The sequence below is a fragment of the Pollicipes pollicipes genome, unplaced genomic scaffold, assembly GCF_011947565.3.
Source record: "Pollicipes pollicipes isolate AB1234 unplaced genomic scaffold, Ppol_2.1 Scaffold_4892;HRSCAF=5777_pilon_pilon_pilon, whole genome shotgun sequence".
NCBI classification, from domain to species: Eukaryota; Metazoa; Arthropoda; class Thecostraca; order Pollicipedomorpha; family Pollicipedidae; genus Pollicipes; species Pollicipes pollicipes.
The window spans coordinates 26,575-41,773 of NW_023596579.1; the positions used below are offsets into that span (position 1 = coordinate 26,575).

Sequence of the window (15,199 nt, forward strand, 5' to 3'; positions counted from 1 at the left end):
ATTTGTCTATTTCTCGCATGAGTTGAACCCCATGTTTTACAATAATGAGATCGTTCTCTTGCAAACCTGCTTGGGAAAATCTCGAGTGGATTTTAGGGTCTTGAAATATTTTACGGAACCTTCTTCAGTGGTGCTATGTTCCTGCCTGCAACGTATTAATCTCGTGTGTGTATCCCGTCTCTGACTTGGGTGCAAGCCTTGACGTCCATGTTAGGACAAGCATTGGAACTTGCTGCGTTGGCGTCGCGTTATCGACAAGCTGGCCAGGTGAAGGGGTTGACATCTGCCCCAGTAATAGCTCCATGCACTGCCACACCACGTGTGTTCACCTAGACCTTTAAAATTCCACATGTATCTCTTCACGATCCTATTGTTGTTTTTTTAAATAAAAGTACGCAGATGCATATGCATGAGGCAGCCAAGGCATACGCGACCCTTCACGGATAAAGGGTCGTGCGTGCGTGCACGTACGACTGAAATGACCCAGCATCATGCAGGTCATCTCTTCCTTCTTGTTTTCCCATTCGTTGTTCACAGACGTGCAGAAAATGTATCGGCTTTATTTGACTGATTGTGCATGCCAGCGTTGGCCACACTGGTAGATAAAAACATATGCATCCGACACGGTCTCGCAGTCATTGTGTATATACGCTCACGAAGCGCTGAATATCATTAACAAGGGCTCTGTACAGGCTTCAAATAATTTACAATTCGCTCTTTTCGTCGAACAAAACGTGACACGCGAGAGACACTAATCACAGACGTCACAGATAGACTCAGTATTAACATATTATACACGTGAACACTTGTACACTGCCCAACACTCCTGCATAAGAGCTGTCCCTTCAAGTCGGCAATAGTGCCCTTAACAAACAAATCAATCCCTCGGTCCTCAGATCCCAGGTGTCCTCGGATAATCTTTTTGAACCAGTGAGCCTCGGCAGAACAAACTTATTGTCCGCGATGTTTTCCCCACAGCAAACCGGAAAGAGCAGCAGCGCAGCACGGCTTGAGCGAGTGAGAGGGAGCCTGCGCTCCTCTCCCTCCATCCCACCCCTCGGTGGACGACACCTTCGAACACGCGGTGGCACACGAGAGGGACAGGGGCCTATCGCTGACGGGCCGGCCAGCGCCGGCCGCGTCGGAGCGGCGCGCGCCTCAGGCCGGCCAGCCTCAGCAGCACCGCTCCGCGAACTCGGTCTGCAGCGACGCTTGCCAGGTCGCGACCCTGACCGCTCCAGGGCAGAGTGAGCGTCTCCCGAGGGTGTCCGTGGCGGGCCTGCCTGTCTCCTGAGCGGGCGGGCTCGGCCCCGGCTCACACCCGGGTGGTGCTCGGCGGCCGGCTGTAGTAGGAGGCGAGCGCGGCCGAGGCGGACAGGGCGGCCGGCGGCGCCGCCAGCGACGACGGCGCGCTGACGGCGCCGGTCGCGCCCAGGCCCAGGCTCGGAGGGAACATACGGTACGCCAGCGGCTTCTGAATGGCTGCCAGCTGGTTGTAGTAGGCGGCGTTGAGCGAGGGCACAGCCGGTAGCGTCTGCGCCGGCAGCGGGTACGGCCAGGGCACGCCGCTGCCACCGTATATCCGCTGCAGCGCCGCCACGTTACCCGCCTCAGCAAGCAGCTCCATGCCCACGGCCGTCTGTCGCTTCCACTTTGTCCTGCCGGAGGGGGGCAGCCGTCAGCTGGATGACCTCGCCTCGCGACACATGACAGCCAGCAGACCCGCCGGGCCCGCGGAGGTCCGCCGCCGGCCCGCCGCGCGGCCGCCGGGCGCGAGCACGCCGTGGACGCGGCGCTGCCCCCGCTCGCGGCCGGTCAGCGGACCGTCGTGCAGCAGTGGTGGAGCGCGGTTCAGACCGGCGCGGCTCTACCCGTCGCCTGAGCCGCTGCCGTTTCACATTTCCCGGACGAGCGCCTGCCGCCGGAGTTGGCGGCGGCCGGCTCCGGCTCCGGCTCCAGAGGCCCACTAACTGGTGGAAGGTGACGGCACAGCCATAACGTTTAAACCCCGTGGTTGCAGGTGGTTATTATTAAGAAATTTATGATATTGCCGCAACTTACAAATCACGATAAGTGGTGCTGGGCTCCGATAAACCTTACGTATTGCATCCGTTTCCAATTTAAATCGTCACATACCGCCGGACCCCATGCTGCGCACCTGTAACTTTAAAGCGGAAAGTGCCGGGGCAGTTCATCAGCTAATCGTCTCCATTAAGCAAACAGGGTTACAGTAATGGCGCGGTAGCGTTGCAAGGCGCGACCTCGGCGGACGACGGCGCGGCGCGGCGAGTGGTGTCCTGAGACCAGTGGTGCAGCGCGGCGCTCGGTGTTCTGTGAGACCAGTGGCGCGGCACGGTGCTCGACCGTCGCCGACACTTTCACGCCTGCGTAGCCGGCTCGGGCGACAAATGAGTCGGAGCCGACGGTGTTCACAGGCGCCACGCGTCCGGCGGGGCGCCCGGCGCCCGGCGCCCTGCGCCCGGCGGCCGGCCCCCGGTTCCTGGCCCCAGTCCCTGGTCCCCGGCGGCCGGCCCCTGGTCCCTGGCGCCCGGCCCTCGGTCCCTGGCGCCCGGCCTCCTGTCCCTGGCGCCAGTCCCTGGTCCCCAACACCGGCGGAGGCCACCCGGCTACCCGCGGCGGAGCACTGCCTGCCAGGCGAACCGGCGCCGGGCTGGGGCAAAGGCGCGTCGCCCACCCCGGAAATAGCCTGTGGTTGGAGGCGACTGCCCCACGCCTGGGCAAGGCTAGCCTATCAAGGCATAGGTAGAAGGAGCAAGGCTTGTTGCTTACTCTTCCATGTTCTCTTTCCTAGACACACTGGACGTGCTTGAATTAAATTGCACTCACGCTTCTCGGAGGCGCGATTCCTGTGTTGTCTACCCGCGCACCATTTTCCGAACAAAGGAAAACGTTTAAAAAAGGAAGAACAGACCTTGAACAATCGGGTTTGAAAACACTGTCTTCATGGTGTAATCAGCTGGTGGCGGCAGCTGTAGAGTGCCATCCTTTCTCCATTGTTCGCCGCCTCGGAGCATGCCAATGACAACCGCTAGCGCCCTTCTCGTCGAGCAGAACCGCTCCAATCCCAGGGTTAATGACGCGTCAAAAGGAAGCCGTAATAGACGAAACCCGTAAACCAACATCCTTCGCCAAACAATTTAATGCACAGCTGATTTGGCTTCCCATTATTACCGCGCAAGGTCGGCGGCTGGAGCGGCTCGGAGCGCTCTGAGCCGGGAAATCGCTCCGGCGGCCGCCTCGCTCCGCTCCGCCAGCCGCCGCGCTCCGCTCAAGCAGCCGGTGATAAATGAAGCCATCAGTCGCGCTGTCATTACTGGCCGCCAATCGGGCCACTGTATATCGTCATTAACCTGTCTGTGACGCCCCGGGCGCTGCTTTCTAGCGGCGCACCGCGCGCCCTGTACGGACACCGCGGTACAGGGTCGGGTCCTGGCCACTGCTGTCGGAACACAGCTCCGGGCCTCTGGACGGTGGGGTACGGACACCGCGGTACAGGGTCGGGTCCTGGCCACTGCTGTCGGAACGCAGCTCCGGGCCTCTGGACGGTGAGGTACGGACACCGCGGTACAGGGTCAGGTTCTGGCCACTGCTGTCGGAACGCAGCTCCGGGCCTCTGGACGGTGGGGTACGGACACCGCGGTACAGGGTCAGGTTCTGGCCACTGCTGTCGGAACGCAGCTCCGGGCCTCTGGACGGTGAGGTACGGACACCCCAGTACAGGGTCAGGTTCTGGCCACTGCTGTCGGAACACAGCTCCGGGCCTCTGGACGGTGGGGTACGGACACCGCGGTACAGGGTCAGGTTCTGGCCACTGCTGTCGGAACGCAGCTCCGGGCCTCTGGACGGTGGGGTACGGACACCGCGGTACAGGGTCAGGTCCTGGCCACTGCTGTTGGAACGCAGCTCCGGGCTTCGGGGCAGTGGGGTCGAATCACCGTAGACTGAACAGGGCTCGCTTGCGTCAGCGGTTGCCCGTGAAGCTATGTGCATTTACATCTCCCACCCCTACACATGTGCCCGCGTGCCAGCGTGTGTCCGCATCGGTGTTTTACCTCCCAATCAGCGACCGCTTACCTCCTGTTCTGGTACCAGGTCTTGACCTGGGTGTCGGTGAGGTTCAGACTGGCGGCCATCTCCATCCGGTCCTGCACGCTCAGGTACTTTTGCCGCTCGAAGTTCCTCTCCAGCGTCTGCAGCTGGTGGTCGGAGAAGGCGGTGCGTGCCTTCCTCGACTTCTTGGACTTGAGCGAGCAGCCGTTCTGACCTTGCGATGACGGCGAGAGCTCCTCTTTGTCTGCAACCAGGCGAGCAGCGCATTAGGACGGCGGCGAGGGCGTGTACCGCGTGACGCTCCCAGTGGTCAGCCTATTGTCGAAGCGCGGTCAACGCGCCGCCGCCACATCACCACACACCGGTGGTGAGAATGGCGCGGCTGTCGCGCCGCTGACGCCGCGTCCGCGCTTGGGAGTGTCGAGGGGAGGGACTGGTGACTGCTCTTGTTGACGCTCACTCCTGCCGGCGGGGAGGGCGGCGTGTGTGTGTGGGGGGGGGGGGGGGGGGGGGGACCGGAGGTGGCCGCTGGCCGCGTCTGGTTCGCTCGGAACCGGCGCGGACACGGTCCAGTGCGGCCCGCCAAAAAACGAACACCGGATATCATCAGTCTTTTTCCAGCCTTTGTTTTACAAATACGCAGCCGCCGGCGACGGGCCGGCCTAAACACTGTCGGGTTCATCCATCAGACGGCCAGATGCCTAAGTAAAGCATAAGTTAATTCGCTGAAAATACTGTAATTACAGGCCATCAGCGTCCGTTCCAGCCGGTGTCGCTTACCGCCCGGCGGGTGGCTGCTAAGGTGTAATATGGCGGCGCTGAGCGTAACTGGCCGGGACCGACAACGCAACACGGAGCGCTTCGGTGACCCACTCCGTTCAATGCCAGTTGCCAGGAATGACGTTCGCAGGCAACAAAGCAGCACTCAGTTTACCGGTGCCGGTAATATGCGTCACATACAACGGTGTCACGGAGCCGTTAGCGGCGAAATTCGCAGCTGGCAGAACGAAAGTTGCACACAGTGAACTTTTCAAAGGTGCATTGTGTGAAAGCCGGCCATGACCAATGATAATCCATTAAGCGATCGGCGCAGCTCGCTGTGTGTTTGCATTAACTCAATCATGGCGCTGGCGGTACAAAGGCGCTGCTGTAACTGTAGCCATTAGTTGAAACGTGTCGACACTGTGGCGTGACGCGGAAAATTGCCGCCGGCCGCCCGATTCGCCGCCTGGCGCGCACCTGAGCCTTTATCGCCGTCGATCGACGCGGCCAAAGTCGCGCCGGGCGTCCACCCGCGAATGGCGCCGGACAGGTGCAGTGTGGCCAACGCGCGGCTCTCGTTTAAACAAAGTTTTGATACGAGGCCGGTAAATTATTCAGGGCGTCGGCCGTGCATGCGCGGCGGCCGTTCGGTGCCGGCCACTGGCAGGCGGCAATCAGACGGCGTGAGTGATCAGTAGGCTCGCCGGGACGTCTGGCCGGCCGGCCGGCCGCCGCACCGCCACTAACCGCCGCCACTGATTGCCACCTGCCCACTAATTAAATCAAGCCGCCATCGGTTGCCAAGATACTAAAGCCTAATTTGTATCGCATTTGGCCGTGCCGTGTCCAGTTCCACTTGGCGATTCGGTCATGCATTAATTTTGCATAATGATATAGTTAAAAGGTGGAAATGTTGTTGTCGTAATAACCGGGCGGCATAAATCGGGGGTTTACGGCGGGCCGCAGTGCGACGGGGCGGCGCCGCGGGCGGCGCGCAGGCCTCTGACCCAGCGGCGCCCGGCGGCACCACATTAAAGGCACCGCCCGGCCCGGACCGCATCTGTCGGCCGCGCCGCGCCGCCACCGCCGACCGGGCCGCGCAGTTGGCAAATTTGGCCGCCATTCATTACTCTCGACTGTCCAATCTTTTATATTAATTTCTAAACGGCGGCGATGGGGCGGTGCGTGTCGAATGGCCGTGTCGCGACCCCAATATAAGCCGCGCCCGGCGGCGGCCCGGCCGGCTACCGGCGAGAGCGGGACGGCCCGCCGACACCGCCGCCGGACAGCCGGCCAGCGAAGCAGACAGTCATAGGGCGGCTACCGGCGAGAGCGGGACGGCCCGCCGACACCGCCGCCGGACAGCCGGCCAGGGAAGTAGGCAGGGAGGCAGATAGTCGCAGAGAAGCGGCTGGACAGGCGGGCAGAACAGATAGGTGACTAGGCAGTCGGACAGACAAACGAGCAGACAGAAGGGTAAACAGGTAGGGGGAGCGGTGGACTGACAGGCAGGCAGCCTGACTGACAGCCTGACAAGCCGGTAGACAGGCAGGTACGCAGCAGACGCATGCAGGACAGGCAGGCAGACAGCGAGTCGGACGGTCAGATGGACAAAAAGACTGTTAGAAGAATAACATAGGCGGGCAAATTTTCAGCCAAAAGTAGAAATGTCCAAACAAATCGACAGACTGGTGATGAACCGGACAGACAGGTGGTCCAACGGACGGACAGACAGCTGGGAGGAGAGGCGGGCAGACACGCAGACAGCTGGGTAAGATCTGATTGGTGGAACAGGGGGCCAGGCGATCTACATGCATTTTGAGGATCGAGCTGTTTCCTCCCTGGTGTCTTCCTTTACTTCCGCACTTTTCGAGACGTTAAGTTTCAGCTTAACTGGCTGGTGGAAAATATCAGCATCAACGCCCGCCCAGGCAATCCATGATATCCTGACGACCTACAACCGGGGATGTAACGTTGGAGCCCTCGCTCCCGTTCGCTCTGCGGATATAGGCAGACCCGCAGCGTGGAGGCCACAGCGCGACTTCAGCCTGTTGGCGTCTATCACCACGCCTTTGTGCGGACTGAGCACGACAACACAGGTTGTCAGCCATGGTGGAACGCTGACACTGCCAGAACATCGACTGAACAATTGTGACTGCGTGTAGCGAGAACATTTGGGTCGGGTGGACATAAGCTTGAATATGCATCGCGATTGGTTTGATACGCACCCGCGGATTCGCTATAGCATTTGTCCGACAATATGACAGTTGAACTGTGAAACGCATACGGCGCCAACGGCCTTGCTGGCTTCCAAATTACCGGAAGCTCTCACTGTCATTGCAACGGTCGAAACGTGCACAATTTCCTGTCCACGGAGCTTCATAGCCGCTGCCCTTTGCTCTGAAGTCCCCCAATATAGAATGATTTGTATCGTTCACCGACTATTAGCACTACCGCTATTACCCGGCACTCCAAGCCCGCATAATCTCGCCCATTCAATCTGCCCTGCCCCTGCCACTGTGCCAGACAGCCACGCGCCCTGCCCAGCCACTCCACCCCGGCTGCATGGTCCACTGCCCCCCCCCCCCCGAGCCGGGCCATGCGCGACGCCCCCCCCCCCCCCCCACAGCGGCCTCGTCCGACGCCCACCGCCATTAGCTCCTATTAGAGGAGAGCGCGCGGCGCGCGGGCGCCGGCCGCCGCTGAGTTACGGCTCCGCCTGCGCCGGCGCCAGCAAGCAGCGCTGCGGTTGCAAGCGGCTGGCGCCACCGGCCGGCAGAGCGTGCGTGGCACGGCGGCCGGCGCGGCGGTCCGGCCCGGTGACACCCGGCGGGAGGACAGGGCGGTCGGCGGCGCCGGCCGGTCGTGTCCGGCCGCCGCCCGTCCGTCCGGGGCGGCGCTGGGGCGGCGCGCCGCTCCCGCTCCTCTCCATTTTGCCTTGATTAACAGTGAGCCACTAACCGGTTAGCCAGTCGCCCATCCTATAATTTTCATTTCCATTTGATATTCAAAGTACATGCCTTCTAATTACGACTAATTTTCTTCCATCCTTTACTGCAACGCGGCAGTGTTGCTGCTCACCGGCGGTAATTGACCGCCGCTCTCCGGCGCTGGACCTAATGTGCTTAACGGGGCCGATCTGTGCTCTTAAATGGGTGTAATTAGGGGGAGCGGCGCGTCATAAGCGATATATAAAATATCTAGTCGTTAATATGCTACCGGTGGCGCCGGCCGCGCGGGATGTGAGAAATAGCGCGGCCGCGGTGGGTCCGGGCCGGCAATTACTCGGCGGCGCCTTTGATGGGGCGGCCGGCGACGTAAGAGGTGTTAAATACGCTCCATCTGGCGGCGGCGCGCGCACCGCTGGAGACACGACACACCGCGGCCGCCGCCGGCCGGCCGGCCGAGCGCGCGCCGGCGCCACGGAGATGACCGCCGGAGATGAGGCCCGGGAGAGGGACGCCGGGTCCGGGGTCGTGCCGTCGTCGGCTGTCAGGGAGCGCGGGACGAGCGGTGCGGCGGATCGGGAGCCAGCTCGTGCCCAGTTGACGCGTTTCTGGTTCGCTCGTCAGTCGCTGCACGCTCCGCTGGGCGCCGCGTGTCCACGGACGGGGAGGCGGCAGTGAGACCAGGCTCCTGTCACGGGCGTCACCAGGTGGTCAGCTCGTCACACGCTGGGATGTGTGACGGGTTACTAACGCGAGGGGTCAGATCAGAGGCCGTACGTGACAGGTGACTACGACATGTTAGCAGGGAGGAATCTTCAGCTCTTCCACAACGTCAGTCGATCAGCGCCGCAGTGACGGGTGCAGGCTAGCAGATGCAACAGCCAGCCAGAGCCAGCCAGCCAGCCAGAGCCAGCCAGCCAACAGCCAGCCAGAGTGATGCAACAGCCAGCGGTCAGCGCGAGGAACCGACCGCAGAAAATGTCAGACCGATCCGTGGTGTCCCCATCTGCGCTGCCTGCACACCCCTCCCTTCCCTTCCCTTTCCTTCTCTCCGCGAGCGAAAGGTCAACAAGCCTGCCCAGTTGACTATTGCGTGCAACCGTGCTGGCCGTGAACTAGACGTTTACCCACTCATGGTATTCTATCTGAAGCACAAGCACAAGGCTGGTTTCAAACCGTTTTGAAAGGCTGAACGATGGTAATCTACAATCTACTAAAAATAAGTTGCAGTCGATTCTAAGGTCTCTTTTGCGCAGCCGCTTATCAAATGGGGTCCACGCGAGTGGTATTCATTTTTGCAAACTAGGCCTGGTGATGAATTGCGTAGCCAGATTAAGTTTACTTGGAAACACTACCGGTCGTTCTTGTTACACAATTTGAATACGGAAGGGGGCAAGGCACCGTGTATTCCGAGAGCAAACTGGCATCTGGTAAGCGTGTAACGAGGATGGCACATGAAGTTTCGATGGTAAACATGATGGCCGCTGTATACAGCATGTTTCTCTTCATTTCAGTACGCTTGTCACTTGCAACAATGTTGTGCGACACGAGACACAAATTGATTAAGCCTTGAGGCAAAAGAGCTAAATAAAATCGGCGGATATGATTTAAAGACAGATCGAAAAGGCTTGGGTTCACACACGACAAAAATGGGTACTTCCTCCCTGCTGAAATCACTCCACCTAAATGGTGGAGTGATTTAAGCATATTGGTGCGCGGTGACACCCAAATATTCTACCCATTTTTCTTTGTTCAATCACTTAAATACCTATATTTGTGTTTGTTGCTGCCCTTTGTTCCCGCCGCATTTCTGCCGTCAAATTTGCGCGCTCCAGCCAGAAGATGACTCATATGTGTATGTTGTCATATCTGGCATCCGCTGCGTATTTTCAGTCACTACCTTACGCCACACTCGGGTATGAGCCTGACACAAGTGGTAAGGTTCTATCATACGTCTATTCATGGTAAGGCGATAAGCTGAACGGTACACTAAAGCTGGCCTGATGGAAAGCCATTTTGCACGAGTCTCATATCGAGCAGCTGAAAGTTTAATGGGAAAGCTAAGGCACAACTGAGTACCTTCTTAACAATGCTAAACGCGAAACGAAAACATACCTCGCCTTTTCATTTTGAAACTCTTTTGATCATAATGATGCCATAGCCAGCTGCCTAGCTGAACGACCGCCGCTGCCGACCACAAAACAGCCAGCCGAATGGACAGAACCTAAGCAGCTGAGTGGGAGTTGAGCGTTGATGGCCGGGTGAGGAGGTCTTCGGGCTATCGACGGCCTGAGAGGGCCGGCCATTATAGCCGGTCGGAATGGAGCGGACCCCTGACTGAGCGCCCTTTCAGCGGCCTTTCATGCGCGCCACCGACAGAGCCGTCAGTGGTCTTGATCGGGCCGGGCGGGTCGGCGTTTTGTAATGACCGGCCGTTTGGGGCGCGGCCCACCGGCGCACGGCGACGGTCAGCCCGCTGTCAAAGCCAGCCAATCGCGGCATTGTGCCCGGCCGCGGCCGGACTCGGTCACGTGAGCTTGACAGGCTGGCCAGGGGCAGGGGACCCTCACCTGCACCCGCCGGTGGCGGCGGGTGCAGGTGAGGCTGGGGTCTGAACCGTCACCGGCAGGCCCGCGCCCCGGTGGCGTGTGGTACTCCGCAGGGGGCTCGCGTCACAATGACAGCTCGTTCCCCCACTGCTGATAACCCCAGCAGTGCCGGCCACCGGCCAGCGGTACCAGCCAGCGGTACTGGTACCGTCTGACTTGTACCGGCCGCCGTGACACGGCCGACACGACTCTAAACGCGATACCACCGCTCAAACCTCAGCTAGGGCATCGGCAGTCCGCGACAGTCCCTGAAGTCACGACCGTCGGCCCCGGTCAGTCTGTGGCAGTCCCTGGAGTCACGACCGCCGGCCCCGGTCAGTCTGTGGCAGTCCCTGGGGACCTGGAGTCACGACCGCTGGTACCGGTCAGTTAGCGGCAGTCCGCAGAGGACCTGGAGTCACGACCACCGGCCCCGGTCAGTCCGCGACAGTCCCTGGGGTCACGACCGCCGGCCCCGGTCAGTTAGCGGCAGTCCCCAGAGGACCTGGAGTCACGGCCACCGGTTCCGGTCAGTCCGCGACAGTCCCTGGGGTCACGACCGCCGGCCCCGATCAGCTAGCGGCAGTCCCCAGAGGACCTGGAGTCACGACCGCCGGCCCCGGTCAGTCTGCGACAGTCCCTGGGGTCACGACCGCCGGCCCCGATCAGTCTGTGGCAGTCCCTGGAGATCTGGAGTCACGACCGCCGGCCCCGGTCAGTTAGCGGCAGTCCCTAGAGGACCTGGAGTCACGACCGCCGGTCCCAGTCAGTCTGTGGCAGTCCCAGGGGATCTGGAGCCACGACCACCGGTCCCGGTCATCGGGCGGCGGCGGTTTATGCCGCAGACCTGGTCTGCCTCAGACCCTCCCTCGTCCCCCCCCCCTTCACCGGCGGCTGGACCGCTGGGACCACCCCTCCCCTTCCCCGCCCCACAGGTCCGGCACGCCGACTACCCGTTAACAGGCGGAAACAGCGATGAAAGGACGACTACATTTGCCGATTTGCGGGAACAGAGGCGGCCCCAGCCGGGGTCAGCGGTTACCTTAGGCCGGCAAGTGGCGCCCGTCCCGACATTGATTTATCGATTGTCCCCCGCCGCGCCGCCGGAGCCCTTTCCACCCCTGTTATTCATTGTTCTGCACAAGTCGCCGATTTTATATTGTCCATTAATTACCGACAGGCCATGCGTGCGCATTATCATGCACACACGTGACGTCAATTTTCGCCGTCCACCCCGCCAGTCGGGGGTAAAGACTCGGTAATTATTTCGACAATACGCCGACATGCGCCCCTCTCTCATCCCCCCTGACGCAAACATGCCGGCGCGCGCGCGCGCCATAATTGTGATCACAGCGCCACGTGTCGGAGCGCGGGTCGGCTGCTCTTTCGCCGTCCGGCTCTTAGCGCCACGTGCGCCGGCCCCCGCCCGCCAATGAGTTGCCATGACGACGACAAATTTCTCACGCGTTTAGGCAATGTTCCGTCCGAGCGAGCTGGTCGGCGGCGGCTCATTATGGTGAGTCACCTCTGCAGGAAATTAGAGCGCGCCGACGGAAATGGAGCTAGCTCCGGCGGCGGGTGGCGGCCGCGCGCGCCGCCGCCCGCCGGCGCGCCCGGCGCGGCCCATGCCTGCTGCCGCCAGCAGCATCCCGTCGCGGCGTGCCCGCGAGCGCGGGCGGCGCAGTCCGCGCGACGCCGGCGCCAGCTCCACGGTGCCCGGTCTGCCGGAGAGCAGCTGCCGGCGAGCTGGGCTGCGGCACGGGCCTGCTAGCTGGCGCATCGCGACGCCTGGCGCCTCGCGCGCGCTTTGGCGGGACCGCTGTTTCAGGGCGATGGCGATGTTTTGGCGGCGCGTCCGCTCAGCGAGCTGCGAGGGCCCGCTGATGGAGCAGGGCCGTACCCGCCGACCCATCACTCGTTGATGGTTCGGTAGGGCCAACATGAGCACTTGTGAGCGCTTCAATCGCTTCCTGATTGGGGCAGCGGTGCTGAAAGCTAACGGCAAATGCTAAGAAACGACTGCTAACGACTCGACACGAGCGGTCGTATACGCCTCGCATGACAGAGCTCCGACTGTGATAGCCTGACACGACCAGCCCGTACAGAGCGGCATGACCACGTGTGGTGAGCGTGGTTCGTGAAAGCGCCGTCGAACGCCGCACGAGGCGATGTCACTGTGGCCTGCCGGGCGTGGCTCACAGCCAGGGTTTGACCCCGCTCGGTAAACGGCGACTCTGTGCGTTGTGAGCTGTGTTTCCGGTAGAGCAGCGGAGCGTTGCGGCACCTTGAATAAACGCCGAACGTGCTGTTGCAGTTACCGCTTCAATTGGACAGCTTCGCTGAACCGAATAATCACGGCAGATCAGACCCACCCTCAGACCTTGTCCAATAGCGGTGTATAGCGGCCTACAACGGTGCTTATGCGACCTAGAAAGGATCCTGCCGCGAACTGGAGACCACATCAGCCCACCGCGGCCTAGGGAGGTCCCATCTAGACGCAAAATGATCCCGGCAGTCGGCGCGCTCCAAAACAATGGCCATAAATCAATCAGTGAAGCCGGCCGCAGACGCCAGCGACCCTGACGCGACACCGCAGCGGCCGCACAGATCACACACAGCGCACACAGCGGAACAGCGGCCGCACATCGGCCGCACAGCAGCCGGCCGCACGGCGGCGCCGGCAGACGCGCCGGAAATGCCGCCCGGCGGGCTGGGCCGGAACTGAGCGCGACACCGGCGGGGCTGACGCGGCGTGCGCGGCCGACACGGTCCCGCGCGCGCTGGCTCTGCACACGCCGCCAGTCAGAGGACCGGCTGCCGGGAGCGGCGGTCCCACGCCCCCGGGCCGCACCACGCCGGCGCCCGCCCGCCCGCCGCGCCGCGCTTGTTAGCTGCAATTTCGCAGTCGTTGCTCTGCAGCTGAGCGCTTTGCGGAAATGGCCAAATGGGCGCGGGCTTTATGTTTGGGGTAAACACCGGGCTGGCTGGTCGGGCGGCGCCTCTCGTGTGGTAGCATGGGCTGGCTGTGACGAGGCCCTGTGGCGGTGACGAGGCACTGTGGCGGTGACGAGGCCCTGTGGCTGTGACGAGACCCTGTGGCTGTGACGAGACCCTGTGGCTTTGATGAGGCCCTGTGACTGTGGCGAAGCCCTGTGGCCGACAGCGATCAGAAAACAACGGTCGTTTGATATGAGAGGGAAGGGTACGGCGAACCATGGGTATCCGTAGCAACAGGTATGCGAGACCTTTATCTTAATGTGACCTGGGCAGTAAAATGAACTAAGTCAATACGACAACTCCACTCCGAGCTAAGCAACGCAAAACAATAGCATGCGTGCACACACCGCCGCTCAGGGCAGAGGAAATGTGACTGGTGCGGTCCGCTCAGAGCCTGTCTCTGGCACGTGGTTTCTCTACTTAGCAAGTCGAATCAGCAGCTCTTCTAGAGAAGACGGATGCGGTATGCAGCGTGATATTGACACATCCAGACAGACAGCCGCGGAATGTCCGAGGCGATAGACATCTCCCGTTGAGCAGGTGCAGTGCGCGTCCAGGGAAGCAACAGCGTGCCGATGCTGGTGCGCTAGCTGCGGAGAACGTCCGACCGGCTCACTGAGCGCCGCTCCCCACGCATCCCGCGGCCACCCACACCCCAGCCGCGGGCGTGCCGCGCCAGTCACCCACCTGTGTGCTGGCCCGTCTTGAGCTGGTCCGTGTCGTCTGTGACGTCACCGTCGCTATCGTCGTCTGGGCCGTCTCGCTTCACCGTCAAGTCCGTCGGGCACTCGGAGAGCGCAGGGCTGTCGGGCGAGGCGGCCGCCAGCCGGCGGCGCGCCTCCTCGTCGGGCTCTGGCCGCGCCAGGCGCAGGATGTCCGTGATCATGAAGCCGGAGCGGTGGCCGGGCGGCGGCGAGCCCGCGCCGGCGGGCCGCTGGCCTGCCGCGCGGCCCCCCTCCTCGGCCCGCTTGATCTCCACGGTCATGCTCGCCGGCGACTCCACTATCTCCACGGTCATGCCCGGCGGGGCGGCGGGGCGGCTCGGCACGTTCGCGGGCTCACTGGGCGCACCTCCTCACACACGGCGGCGGCTCCGTCTGCGCGCGACGCGCCGCCAGCCGCCGGCCGACCGGAGCCCCGCCCACCCGACGGCTGGCCCCGCCCTCCCACCGCCGGCTCCGCCAATCAGCGACGCCCGCCCAACGCCCGCGGTGGCCAACTGATATACGGCTAATTTTATTTAGATTTGCCGTAATTTGATGAGATAATCGCCACTTGAATAATTGGGCTAATTCAAGGCGGTGGCTGCGGTTAGATTTAAGGACACTTGAGAGGACCACTTAGCCGCTAAACGTATGCCAACCGCCTGGCGGCCCCTGTCTGCAACTAGTGATAATTGGCTGAGACGTCATGCTAGTCATGTGCAATGTGACCGTACAGCGCTGTAATTTAGATGGTTCTTGGTATTCTGAGGTCAATTAAGAGGTTAAGTGTGCCGTTGGCAGCCCATCATATTTCGGTTGGAGGGACACGTGTTCCAGTTCAGCGCGTGACATTAATATTTCGCTAGCTTTATAAAGTCAGCGTGGTAGGACTCATGCTGCTGACTGTGGCGATTACGTTGCTGAATGCATGAGCGCTTCGATTGGTATCATCCTACTTATTCATGGAAAACTTTTTATCTACTTGCTTATGTTCAAGGGCATCTATTTAGCCCTTGTCACGCTAGTGTTGATTCTACTGGTACATAATTTGGTCACGTCACATTTCACAAGCATCTAATTTTAAAATGCAAGGGAAACAGAATAAACGGTGACGAAATTTTGTTTTGCG

The 15,199-nt window shown here is 61.2% G+C and overlaps 1 protein-coding gene across 1 annotated transcript; it reads right to left on the minus strand.

Annotated features, from left to right (window-relative positions):
* Nucleotides 1-1,417: 1,417 nt before the first annotated feature.
* On the minus strand, nucleotides 1,418-14,263 carry LOC119101894 (homeobox protein B-H1; the record flags this gene model as incomplete). Its single annotated transcript, XM_037225281.1, has 3 exons — nucleotides 14,054-14,263; nucleotides 4,096-4,315; nucleotides 1,418-1,658 (listed from the first exon to the last, which is right to left on the minus strand). Coding segments are annotated over exons 1-3 (660 nt in total), but the record flags the coding sequence as incomplete, so codon positions are not given.
* Between the last annotated feature and the right edge of the window lie 936 nt (nucleotides 14,264-15,199).